Source organism: Elgaria multicarinata, chromosome 1 (genome assembly GCF_023053635.1).
Source record: "Elgaria multicarinata webbii isolate HBS135686 ecotype San Diego chromosome 1, rElgMul1.1.pri, whole genome shotgun sequence".
Taxonomy (NCBI): domain Eukaryota; kingdom Metazoa; phylum Chordata; class Lepidosauria; order Squamata; family Anguidae; genus Elgaria; species Elgaria multicarinata.
The window spans coordinates 103,877,209-103,889,845 of record NC_086171.1 but is presented as its reverse complement, the minus strand read 5'-3'; the positions used below and the strand labels follow the sequence as shown (position 1 = coordinate 103,889,845).

The 12,637-nt window shown below is 36.3% G+C and overlaps 2 protein-coding genes across 3 annotated transcripts in view; one reads left to right on the top strand and one right to left on the bottom strand.

Annotated features, from left to right (window-relative positions):
* Positions 1-1,535, top strand: part of ANGPTL1 (angiopoietin like 1) — a 33,340-nt gene extending 31,805 nt beyond the window's left edge. The window contains exon 5 of the mRNA XM_063134340.1: positions 906-1,535. Coding sequence (XP_062990410.1) covers positions 906-1,093 — 188 coding nt within the window. The 3' untranslated portion in view covers positions 1,094-1,535. The remainder of the gene's footprint in view (positions 1-905) is intronic.
* RALGPS2 (Ral GEF with PH domain and SH3 binding motif 2) overlaps positions 1-12,637 on the bottom strand; it is a 142,828-nt gene that overhangs the window by 73,438 nt on the left and 56,753 nt on the right. For both annotated transcript variants that reach the window (XM_063134320.1, XM_063134328.1), the window contains exons 6-8: positions 11,383-11,472; positions 9,982-10,074; positions 7,450-7,576 (exon numbers count right to left, since the gene is read on the bottom strand). In XM_063134320.1, the coding sequence (XP_062990390.1) occupies positions 7,450-7,576; positions 9,982-10,074; positions 11,383-11,472 (310 nt within the window). The remainder of the gene's footprint in view (positions 1-7,449; positions 7,577-9,981; positions 10,075-11,382; positions 11,473-12,637) is intronic.

The following is a 12,637-nucleotide window of genomic DNA, read 5'->3' as shown; positions in this document are numbered from 1 at the left end:
CTGTATTACACTCGAAAGATGGTAACTTGAAGTAAAACTTCCCTACGATATATGGAAGCTAAGAATTATCATTCCTGAGCACATGTGTAATGGACTGCAGGGTCTCTAAGCAGAATTTCCTACTCTTGAGGTGACAATTCAGGTACTTCAGTTCTATAATGCTTCTCCCATCCTCATACTTCTTTGAAACAGTGAAGATACGAGATGATAGTATCTTCATCTACACTCTCTCTATTTTTCTCCTCACTTTGTAAGATGTCTTTGAAGTAGTCCAGGGCGTCCATCCCTCTTTGGAACAGCTATGGAGAACCATGTAAGGAATTCACTTAGGGGCACATTTATATCCTGGAACATAGAATTTCCATTTCCTGCTTATATTGCCTTCATTGGGTTGTGTAATACATGGGTGCTGTTTTTCTCTTGTTGTTTCTTTCATTTTGGTATTTTTAGGCCTATATGTACCGTTTCTCCATACTAATCTGGATAATGTGGGAGAAAGAAGTTAGATTTACCTGGAGATTGTTGGCTGCATTGCTAAAGCGAGCTGCCTAAAAGTTCTGCTCTCTTGCTGAAGGCAGGAGAATAACTGTTTCCTCACCAGAAGAGACAGAACTTTAATACTACTACTACTACTACTACTACTACTACTAATAATAATAATAATAATAATAATTAATAATAATAATAATACAATCCTGTCTCCAAAGTCAAATGGGATGAGTTTCTTGCTCAGTGATACCATGCCACTCTTCACTAAAACAGGGGGAAAGAGTAATTTGCAGGACTGCAGATAGGAGGTAAATCTATTTGCAAGCTTAACTTTCTATTGATTGAAAATACAACGAATGTTAAGATAGGTTGACTATACTGTAAAATATCACATAATGTTTTATTTCTTCTTACAGGAAACTGTGCTCACTTTCACAAAGGAGGTTGGTGGTACAATGCCTGTGCCCATTCTAATCTCAATGGAGTGTGGTACAGAGGAGGACATTACAGAAGCAAGCACCAAGATGGGATTTTTTGGGCAGAGTATAGAGGGGGCTCATACTCGCTAAAAGCAGTTCAGATGATGATAAGACCCATTGACTGAGACACTCAAAATGTTTAAAAAACAAATCTTGCTAATGAATTTCAAGCAGATGTTGCATTTGTTTTGTAGATTTTCTTCACAAAGTATTATTTTAAACATCTTACTGTGATAAACTTATACAAGTTCTAATTGCTCACAAAGTAAGCAAGAGTCGTATGGATTTTAATGGCAGTAATTAAGTGTACCAATTTTGTAGGCTGCAGAGAAAGTTGTGGATGTAGAACGGCCGGACTTTGTATGAGATGCTGTTTTAAGTGTGCAAATCCATTATTTTTCATAGGTTTAAAACTATTTATGTTTTTGTTTCAAAGATTACTTCCAGTGGAGACCTGATTTTGAGTTGTAAATGCACACTGAGTCCAAAAAAAGACAAAGAACTGGAGAGAAGCTCTGGTTTTGCAAGCATATTTTGCATCAAATAAAACATTATTATTTCAATGTAGTAATGGTTACTAGTACAACTTTTATCAGACACATTAATCCTGCTGCTCTTGGGATAGGGGGCATCAAATACACCTTATTCCTAAATAAAAATCCAAGAACTGTATAAATAGTATTTATACAGCATTTTACTAATTTCTCAACATCCTTCACAGATGTTGAGGAATTCTTTAGAACAGTGGTTCCCAATTAGCTAAGTACTGTGGACCCCTTGTTTTTCAAATGCCAAGCCATGGACCCTCTACTTTTGAAAATTTTGTTATCTTTATGGTAGTTACCTGTGCGAAGCAATTTTTTGGAGAAAATAAGGGGTAGCCCCTAATAAGCAAAAGGTTTTAGGTATACTAAAAACAGACCATAAAATTTGAGATATTACCACACAAAAATGATAATGATTTAGTTAGGAATATAAAGACGAATTTAATTTTACTAACGTCTAGTTTACAATTGAACAAATTATGACATGTCTAGCAGCTACTAAACCTAAATGTGATGGCAGAAACCATGCCTCTTTTTGTCCCGAACAATCCCTTCCACATCCGGTCCAATATTTCCTACTTTTAATCTCAAATCTGGATCAACATCGAGCCGATTTCTATGCTTGCTCTTCATATAACAAAATGTCGAAAATGTTTGTTCACAAAGATATGTGGAACAAAAGGGAACTAGATGTTTCAAAGCTTTTTCACCTAACTTCTTATAATCAGGAAAAAACTTCACCCAGAATTGGTCCAGTCTATATTCTTTGAAAAATGATTTCAAGGAACCATCGCAAGTCACGTCAACAAGTGCATCTTGCTCTTCTGCAGATAGAGTTGTTAGTTGTACATTCAAAAGGGTTCCTTCTCCATGAGTTTTCAGGATTAGATGCAGGGAAGTAACCTCTGAAGCTAGTCGGCTAAATCACGCAGGTGCTTTCGCGCATGACATCACCGTTGAAGCAAACGGAGACGGCATATTTTCTTTTATTAAAATGCGGACCTTGTAGAACTAATATGTGAATGGTGCCACGGACCCCGTGGGTGGGTTACGCAGACCCCCTGGGGTCCGCGGACCACCAATTGGGAACGACTGCTTTAGAACACTATGGAGTAGGACAGCATTATTGGTCCCATGCAAGTGAAGGCTTGATCTGATCCAGGGCCTTTTACGGCTAACTAATTCATGATCTTAATCCTGGTGTCTCCAGAGTGGTGCCTTTGGGCAACAATATGCTAGTGGACATCTCTTTTGATGTCCACCAGGATCCCTGCCCCTTCTGATTTTTATTTTATTTAAGATGTTTGAATTATTTTTTAATTGAGAAGCTGACGTGCTGCAAAGTGAAATTCTGCCCCCAATGCCATCTTTATTTATTTATTTATTACATTTCTATACCGCCCAATAGCCGGAGCTCTCTGGGCGGTTCACAAAAAGTGGGTTCAAAATAGTGTTTAGTTGGGTTCAAAATAGTGTTTTTGTATTTTGGAGCTCTGCCTTATACTTAGGCTCTTGGGCAAGTTACTTTTAGTCTTACCAGTTTGCCTTTGGGAAAAGAAGTGTTTGTGACCAGCCATGCCCACACCACCATGTAGTATAAGAACCTCCTATATTGAAATTATAGGAGAAATTCTCCCCGAAAATAAATGTTTGCTTATTAAAAATAATTTAGATGCATCAAACCACACCCAAGTATTCCATGAATGCTGAAGATGTGAATAATGAAATTCACATAGAGCTACAACTGTTTTACTTGTCATATTTCTTAGAAGCCTGACATTTACATAATTTAAAATAACTGGAAAACTGTTAATTTGGTAATTAATTTGGTAATTTGACAGATTTCCTTCTTTCTTATCCAAATGACAGGCCCAAAACAACTGCTCTGTCCACCGTACAAACCATTATACTGAATGTGATACTTGGGATTGCCAACCTATGACTGAGAAGTGGTTCTCACACATTTAATTCCTCCATGTTAAGGAAATGCTTGCCATGGCTGCCTTTTCCTTCCACTGCAGTGCAGCAGACAACAAGGCGCTGGGCTGGAGAGAGATCTGGGGGTCACAGTCTATTAATCTGAAGTTTTGAAGGCTGAATGGTCAAAATGTATCTGAGCTGCTTTTTTTTTTTAACTTGGGTGTTCTCTCCTCATTAAACATTTCCAGCAAACAGGAGAAGCAGCAAAGTATTTCAAGCAGCCAGATGAATGCCGATTTTGTTTTTGTATTATTTTGACAGAGCCATACAGCATTTTTGTGTTTTAACTAGATTTTTTTTAAAGCACTCTCAGTCATTTTCACCTGGCCCAACACTGACAATTCTATTCAAATCTCTTAATTAGAATCTATTGCTATTAACATTCTGACATCATATTAACCTATGATTTAATAGACCTCGCACAAATTTCTAAAATTATCTTTACAAGCATGCAAAACTATAGCATTGTGTGGTTTTGAAACTATTTTTCTGCAGTAGCACAAGACTTTAATACTTTAATATTCAACGTTTTTAAACACCTTTTCAACAAGGGACTTCAACTCTTCAATTCAAATAAAAAAGCCAAGATCCAAAGGGCCATGCAATAGGATTTTTCTATCCCATTTCCAGAAGCCTATTCACCTGCTCACCAGCAGTGTGATCACCTATTTCACAAGACCAGTATAAAATGCCCAGTGCAACTGGGCATTTTATACAAATGGACATTTGTACTGGACATTTGTACAAGCATACTTCCCCCTTGAGCATTTGAGGAAAGCAAAGAGGGTGGTTCTTCGTATTTGTACTGGGCTTTTACAGGAGGTTCCAGCACTGCATGGAAAGAACCACCTTAAGAAAAGTGGTCAGCGGTTATCACAGATCTTGGCTCTAGAATGGCAAACCACAAGTTGTGGACTCTGTACCCTTTGAAGGGGCACAACGGGCAGCCACCAGAAGGGAAAAGCAGCATGTAAGTATACATCCTGCATGTACAGAAGTATTTTGCACATTTACATGGTCCTCTTTGGATCCTGGCCAGAAGAAGGAAAATAAAAGTTCTCAGGTTTCTACAAAAAAAATTGTAGTGGGCTACTGTATAACACGATCTTGAAGGTTAGTATGTAGTTCTTTTATATAAAAAAAGATTGACGCTGGGGAAAGAGAATGCACGTAAAATACTACGTTAAAATATTGTATTGTAGATTTGGAATGTTTTTCTCTCTGTGATTTTCCCCCCTCACTGCAGTACCTTGAGTAAGAAGTGTGCTGCCTGCCTCATTGTTTTATGAGCAAAATGAAAGTAATTCATGAACCAATTTTTGTCATGTTCTAAATCGCTGTTTTATTTTTCTGTCCTATAAATTGCTGATTCCTATAGTTTATTACTGGAACAAATCACTATTACAATGGTTTTCTTATTCAAAGCTGTAATAGAAAAACAGCCATTTTCTTCCTACGAATTGCCAAACTAGAGCTCTCTATTGTTTATAGTCTTTTTACTCTAAGGAAGTTCAGCAGAGATATGTCAACATTTTTCCACACTCTCCACTTTGTTAAATAAACAGCATCTGGAGGGATGTAATATATGAAACCACATCCCCTTCAAAAACACATCAATAAAACTCTTTCTTGCTGTCACATTTTTAAATTTTGCTCTGGCTGCATGCCGTATCTAAAGCTTTATTTGCATTTACATTGTAAAACTTATTTGGAAGTTGCTGCACACCAAGTCAACACTCAGCTCCAGATTATTTTTTTTGTAAATTAACATGGACCATTACTTATTTTTCAACCTTGAGTATAACTTCCACAGTATAACTAACTCTCTACAATTCTCCTCTATATGCACAAATAATATGGTGATAATATTCTCAATAAGTTTTGGCATGGTACCTCTATACCATGGCTTTGTAACAGCAATTCATGCCATATTAAGGTATTTCCCAATAAATTTAGAGAGCCATTAAACTGCTCCTCTTGTTCTGTTCTATGTAACTAACTAACAAGCAGGAAGCTACACATATGGTAACCATAGATATAATTCTAATGATCACCATTGGGGGAGAGCCTCCAGCAAGGAGAAAACATGGTATTTCGCATGTTGTTTTTTAAAGTGAGGTAGGATTTTTTCGATTCAGCAGCATCACTACATTACCAGAAAGAGGACAGTGCCTGGTCTTTAATGCTGCCTCTTATTAATTGGCATAGAGATGTTAAATACTTCTGTTTATGCCCCTCAATCCTTTTACTTCTTGCTTCCATATGTGCCTGCCTTGTCTGCTGCCTTCAGCCCCACCTATGCCACCCCAGTAGGGTTTCTCATTGTTCCCTAATTCTGAATTGTCTCCCTGACTATGGTCTTTGCAGCAGAGTGGACTTGCAATTCTAGATAAAAAGCTGCCTCCATTGTTGGCCTCTTTCTCCACTTCCTTGAGGAAAGAAAAAACTCAAGTTCATAGTTCTTAACTTATGTAGAACTGAACCTCAATAAAGAAGGGAAGATAGCAGAAAAACATGGAGGAACAAATGAAAGGGTGGGAGAAATTACATTGGGTGGGAGATGGGATAATTTTTTTTTTTTTTTGAAAAGCACTGGATGGGAATTAGGGAAAACTAGAACTGGATTTTCTTTTTCTTGAGGGAGTCTGTTGCATATCAGTGTACATAATACTGGCAAGGAATATGGAGGAAGTGTTGAATTTCGAAAATAAGAGGTTCAAGAAATCAGGCCTGATTACAGAAATCATCTGTTCTGTAAGCCCTTCACCTTGGTTCTGTGAAGGGAGAGGCCAGGTTGCAGATGTTCAGTGGAAAGGGATTGGCACTTTGCATATGCTCAGAGGTACTTAATATATATATTCTATTATAAATAATGGTTGGCCATCAAGCCAAGACATTATTGGTAGACCCCTGCTAATAAGGAATTAAAAAATGTAGTCAAATAAGTACCTTTAGTGAACAGCCATTGTTAATCAATATACAAATGTTAAAGTGTCATGTCTTGAAAGAAGTGCTGACATTTTAAAAAAGTGTCATGTCTTGAAAGAAGTACTGACATTTTAAAAATTTGAATTTCCTATTAACTTAACTTGAAGAGAAGTTCATAACATAATCAGTAGAGCTGACATACTGCAATGCACAATTTTCCTGAATATCCAAAAGGAGGCATAAAAGACATCTTCCTTGTCACCAACAAAATCTTGTAGTCTAGTAGTCAAATAGCATACCAATTCTTGAACTAGTTCTTAAAAACTAGTTCTTAACATACTACTGTATATCTAGCAAATAGTATATTCAGCAAATAGTACTAATCCAGAAAGTTTAACATGTATGCCCATGTTATGGACATGTTTCACACATCCAGGAATAAATATTAGTTAACAAATACTCTATCATCACCACAACAGAATCATCACATATTTGATACCTATGCTGAATTCCTTTTAATTAAAATAAAAGTCTGCTAAACTTCACAATTGTGGAATCATTGGCCACTTATATGATTTAGCCTCCCATAACTCACAAAATCCTTTTCAAACCAATGTGACATCCTGGTTTGTATCTGTAGTTTGTATCTGTGTGAAAGGTTCACCACATACCCCGAATACCGGTACATAAATAAGGGTTTAGCCAATTCTTTCGGCATAAATTGTTGATGCCTGCTAGCTATTTGGATACAAAGAACAGTTATTAACATAAGAGTTCTGATATACTTATTTAAACCAGGCAGAAGGCAAATCCAGTTTGAAACAATCCTAAATAACGGTTGTGTGAATCTGGCCCAATGTAATAGAAGGTAGAACTAGAATATCAAACAAATAGACACTAATTCTGAAGAACATGATGTTGACAAAACAATGTTTAAAGGATTTAGGAAAGATTTCTCTTGTTCACAGGCACTGTGTAGGTATTAATATATTTATGATGTAGCTAAAAAGTTTAAATGTTTATCTTACCTAAATAAGGAATGCAAGGAGTCATCTTCAAGCTGCTAATATAGTCTCTAAGTCTTTTATAATTGTCTTCTTTACTCATTACATATTCCAACTTGTCAAAAGTAGTTTTGTCCTTTCGGCTCAATAACTGTGGGGGGTGAGGGGAGAAGAACCAAAGATTATTGTTATGAAACCTGTGTCTTTGTTTTCCAACAATTTAACAATGAACTACATAAAGAAAGAATGCAAAGTTATGATTGTTTAATGTGAAAATTAGGTACTGAGTCTATTAGAAGAATAGCACACTGTTTGAAACCATTTTAATTGTGAAAAAAATAGAAAATGCTTTACTGTGAATTTTCTATGTTCTCAGTGTCAACAGTAGGCAATTTGGTGCCCATGGACACAAGTGTACTCCTGGACACCTTTCTTGGTTCTTGTTGAGATGCCCTATCCCTCCTACTTTTATTAATAACAATAAAAAAAGTTAACAAATCTTCTTACCATCAGCTGGGATCACTTCAAACCTAAGTGAGGGCCTCTAGCTATTCACATCTTAATTACCCACAGATGCCTAAAGAGTTGTCTGCCTTGTACTCAGACTCTTGAGCAGTTTCCTTGTCCTTTGTGACTAGCTACATCTCCCATGGCAGACATTTAGCAGTGGTGCCCAGGACAGCTTCTCAAATTGCCAAATGTGCTCATGGGTTTCCTACCCCTGACGTAAAGCAGCCTGTCTGCCCACTGACAGGACACAAAAAACACCCCAATCCTGGAAAGCCCAGACCTTTGCTAGGACATGTGGGAGGTGATAAAGGAGGTGGGGGTCAGTGAAAACGAAAATAAAATAAAATAAAATAAATGAGAATATACGAACGGCTATACAAACAGCTGTGCAACAGATAAACCCAGTAAACCCTTGGATAATGGGTTTACAGTCTAGGCTAGAGACAGTGTAGATTTATAGCAAAATTATGTCTTATACTTCTTCTAACTGACCTACCATTGGTCATATAAAAGCTTAGAAGCCATGACCTCCCAGGCATTTAACAGCATTTAACAACATGAGCTGAGTTTGTTTCTTTTTAACTGACCCCAGAATAGCTGTTTTTATAAGGGTACTGTTGTTTTTATGCTTTTTATGTTTTTAAACTTTGTATATTTGTTTTTAATGTTTACTGTTTTTAACTTTTGTATACCGCCCAGAGAGCTTCGGCTATGAGGCGGTATATAAATGCAATAAATAAATAAATGACCTATGAAAAACTTTGCTAAATGTTTTCTAAAGGAACAATAATATTATTCTACTATCTAACAGTAAAAAAGCCACATTCATTTCCTGCATCAATACTGGGTTGGACTAAATGACCTCTGAGGCCTCTTCCAACTGTATGATTCTATGTACCCATAGTAACTTTTGGAACAAAAAACTACTGTGTGGTTTAACTATAATCTGCTTAAAGAGTATTTCAGTTTCAAAGCATGCTGAAAGCATATGCTGTAGCAAAGGACATAATGAGTAGACTGTGTGGATAAGACACAGTCAAAATGAATTTCTTGTCATACATAATCAGTTACTGGAAGTCAGTTATATTTCTCACCCAGGATTATAAATGGATTATGTTTACAGGAGGATGCCAAATTAGAGAATGGTTCAATGATCATCAACAAAAGTAGTATTGAATAACTCACTAGGAGTCTATTTAACAGAGGACCAAGATAGGCAGACATGAAGAAAAAGCATTTAGAATTTTTGTGTGTGAAAGTAGAACATCTGTTCTTTCAAATCAAACATTTAGGCATGAGTGAGTATGAACAGACACCAATAAGGATATATTCTTGGGAAACTCTAGGGATTTAGGTAAGACTACAAACCATAATGCTCAAGCCTTACACATGTGTGTACTTCATAAAGATATTTGGATTTTTTAAAAAAGATTTCCAGAGGGATAGTTGTGCTGCCATGTTATAGCAAATACAACCAGAGCTTTTTGACATCTAAAAGATCAACACATTTATTATGACAAACCTGTGTAGACTAGAGTCTACATCATCTGATGAATTAACTCTAGCAGCCTATAGAAGCTTATACCATAATAAATCATTCTTTGGATGCCACAACATTCTGTTATAACAAACTATGAGGCATCTGAATGGGCAACAGACAAAACATGACAGAAAAAAATAAAAATAAATATATACACACACACACACACACACACACTGCTATGTCTAATAATTGAACAAAAAATGAAGTTTTGGGGCCCAATTAACAAAGCATACAACCAAACCATTCCGTGACCCAATCTGTTTCAATTTCAAACCTTTATGGCTGTTCTTGGTGTCTCAGATAGCCTGGCCAGAAGTTAAGAACTCTGGACGGGGCATGATATTCTGGTGTGCATGTTTTCTGTGCAGAGGGAATATTGGTGGTAAGAGATGCAAGCAAGGTCTTGCAACATGCCTGCCATTCTGACACTTTTGCCACTATTTTCAAGATTCATAGTTAAGAAAAGGGAAGCAATCAGTCATTGCTCTATATAATTAACTCACCGCCCATGTTTTAGTCAACCTGAAGATGGGGGCACTTTGTAATCCAGACACCACAGCCATAAGAGCATGTAGATTATTTAGCTCATAGAGTTTCTGAGGACAAGAACAAAACATAGCAGTTCAGTATCTATTAATGTTGTTACCACAATTTAAATTATCAACCTATTTTATAGAAGACAAATTACCCTATGAACAAAGAACCAACACTATCAGGAAGCAACTGATAATTTTTTAAAAAAGTTCCCCAGATTATTACAAGCTTTAAGCAAAGGGCAAAGCCTCATGTCTATGTTGTTCTATGCAACCTATTTTTCGATTTAGATACCTGCCTGCAGAACAGGTGGAAGCTAAATTTCTTGTCCGTTCCTCTTCCTACCTGCTCAAAGAGACTACTGAAAAAGCTCACTTGAGGGTTGAGGGACGCCACTGAGTGGAATGGTAGTGCAGGAGGCTGATTGGGAAAAGGAAGATTGTGGGAAATTGAGCAGAGGCACCTTCTCTGATTGTAGCAGAAGGTGTTTTTGTGGGCAAATATCTGGATCCAACACTTTGTGCATGTAAACTTGGTCTAGAGCAGACTTAACACTGACCAATATCTTAACCATAGTTAAGAGATCAGGAGCACATTCCTTCCTTCACTCCTTTTAATGTTAAATGTGGTTAGTGTTACATCTGCATTAAGGTTAACAATGGCCAACCCAGAAAAGGGAAGAACTTGATCAGAACAGAGAAGGATGAAGGACATATGCTGCAAAGCGCTTTCCTGAACTACAATCTCCACCAAGCCCTTTTCTTGTCAACAGTTGATATTACTTCTCCATGTCTATGATGTTATTCGAATCCAAGTTATAGCTCTCTTTGGAGAAGTTTGATAACAGAAACCATAAGCAAGGAAATCCAAACAAGAAATGTTGCAAGTAGAAAGTAACTTAAAGATTTTCCATAGTCTACATTTTCCAATGTATCATTCAAAAAACTGAAGTCCAGAGAAAGTTCAACACTTCTCAACCCCAAACATATTTATTTAGAAACCTGTCCAATTAACTTCAGTGGGATCTAATTCCAAGTAATTCCAAGCTAGGTCGCACTGGAATCAACAAATGCACTATTAGTTTCAATGGAACATAATCACAAATATCTCTGGATTGCATCCAAAGTAAGTATTGTTGCCATTCCACTCCCCAAGACACATCATTAGCACTATCACAGTTTACTACTTTTTAATTATTCAGTTGCTATCAATGAATATTGTTCCAACATTCCAAGTTGCATTTTGTATAAATGATGAAGCCAAATATGACCTCATAACAAAAGTAAATGGGGCCAAATATTTATCTAGTATATTTCTGAACGTAGTTATGTAAGTTTATTTTTGATGTGCTCCAAACAAGATTTTCTTACCTTAGCAGTTTTAATATAGTGGCTTAAAACTTCAGCTCTTATTTTTAATGTCTGTGCATGAAGAATCTCTCGAACAACCCAAAAACTTACCTAAAAACAAAAAGAATGTAATACACATAAAAGAACAGGAAAATGGTGGTGGTACAGAAGTGTGGCGAATTCACAATTATTAAGCAATGTTTTCAAATTATAAAAACCTTTGAAATTCTAATTTAATTTAGCAGCCAGTTAACCAAACAAATGTAAATTCATTCACTACTAAGAGCATTGCAATAGTTTTTAAATATTCATTATATTTATAGGGTACATATTCAACAGAACGATGTGCACCATAAACCTAATATAAAGATAAAAGTGCATAATGCAGAGTATGAATAATTAAACTATTAATATACCTGCATTCATATATAGTACCATCATACATAAATTTATCAATATATATCAACTTTAAACATCAATAAATACATGTTTCAATAAAAATACTATATCCATTTAGTTTAAACCTTTGTAAACCTTTGGCTATGGGATGGAATAGAAATGCAATAAATAGTAATACAAATAATAATTTAGAAGTCTCAAATCACTCTAAGTACAGCATAAGGTTGAGCATTGTCCTGTACTTTTGGATTCCAGTTCATTATAAACAAGCTCCACTTCTGAGCAAATCTATAATCAATTTGTCTTCTGTATCTTATTTTAAATATATTGGTTAATTTAAACATGTATAAACCACATCACAAACTCTTAAAAACCAATATTTTACTGATAGCAGGCTTGGTTTTCCCCATTAAAATTAATAGCCAATCTTGCGTACTGTCAGCAGATATATAATTTGTCTGTCCTCCAGTAGCGTAACAGAACATACAGCACCAAGAGATCAAATAATGAATTATTTCCTGTCATTTCTTCTATCCGACAGAGGATCAACTTCCAGTATTCTACAATCTTAGGTCATTCCAGTAAATATGGTTCAAATCTGCCTGTCTGCCTGGATTGCACTGCATTCCCAACATACATAATTAATGTCTGGGTAAATTTCACTTAACAGAGCAACCCTATGGGTCATGGGATATGATATGTCAGATTCCTCCCCTCAAAGCCATAAATGCATCTCCCCACCCAAAGAGATCTAAGCAAGGATTTATTCCCCTCTCCACCACTGAGAAAACTTCTACAGCAGCACCTCTTCTGAGGTCACATCTGTTGCAACCATGGATGATGATTGGGAGAGTGGAAAGAGCTCGTGCTGATAGGC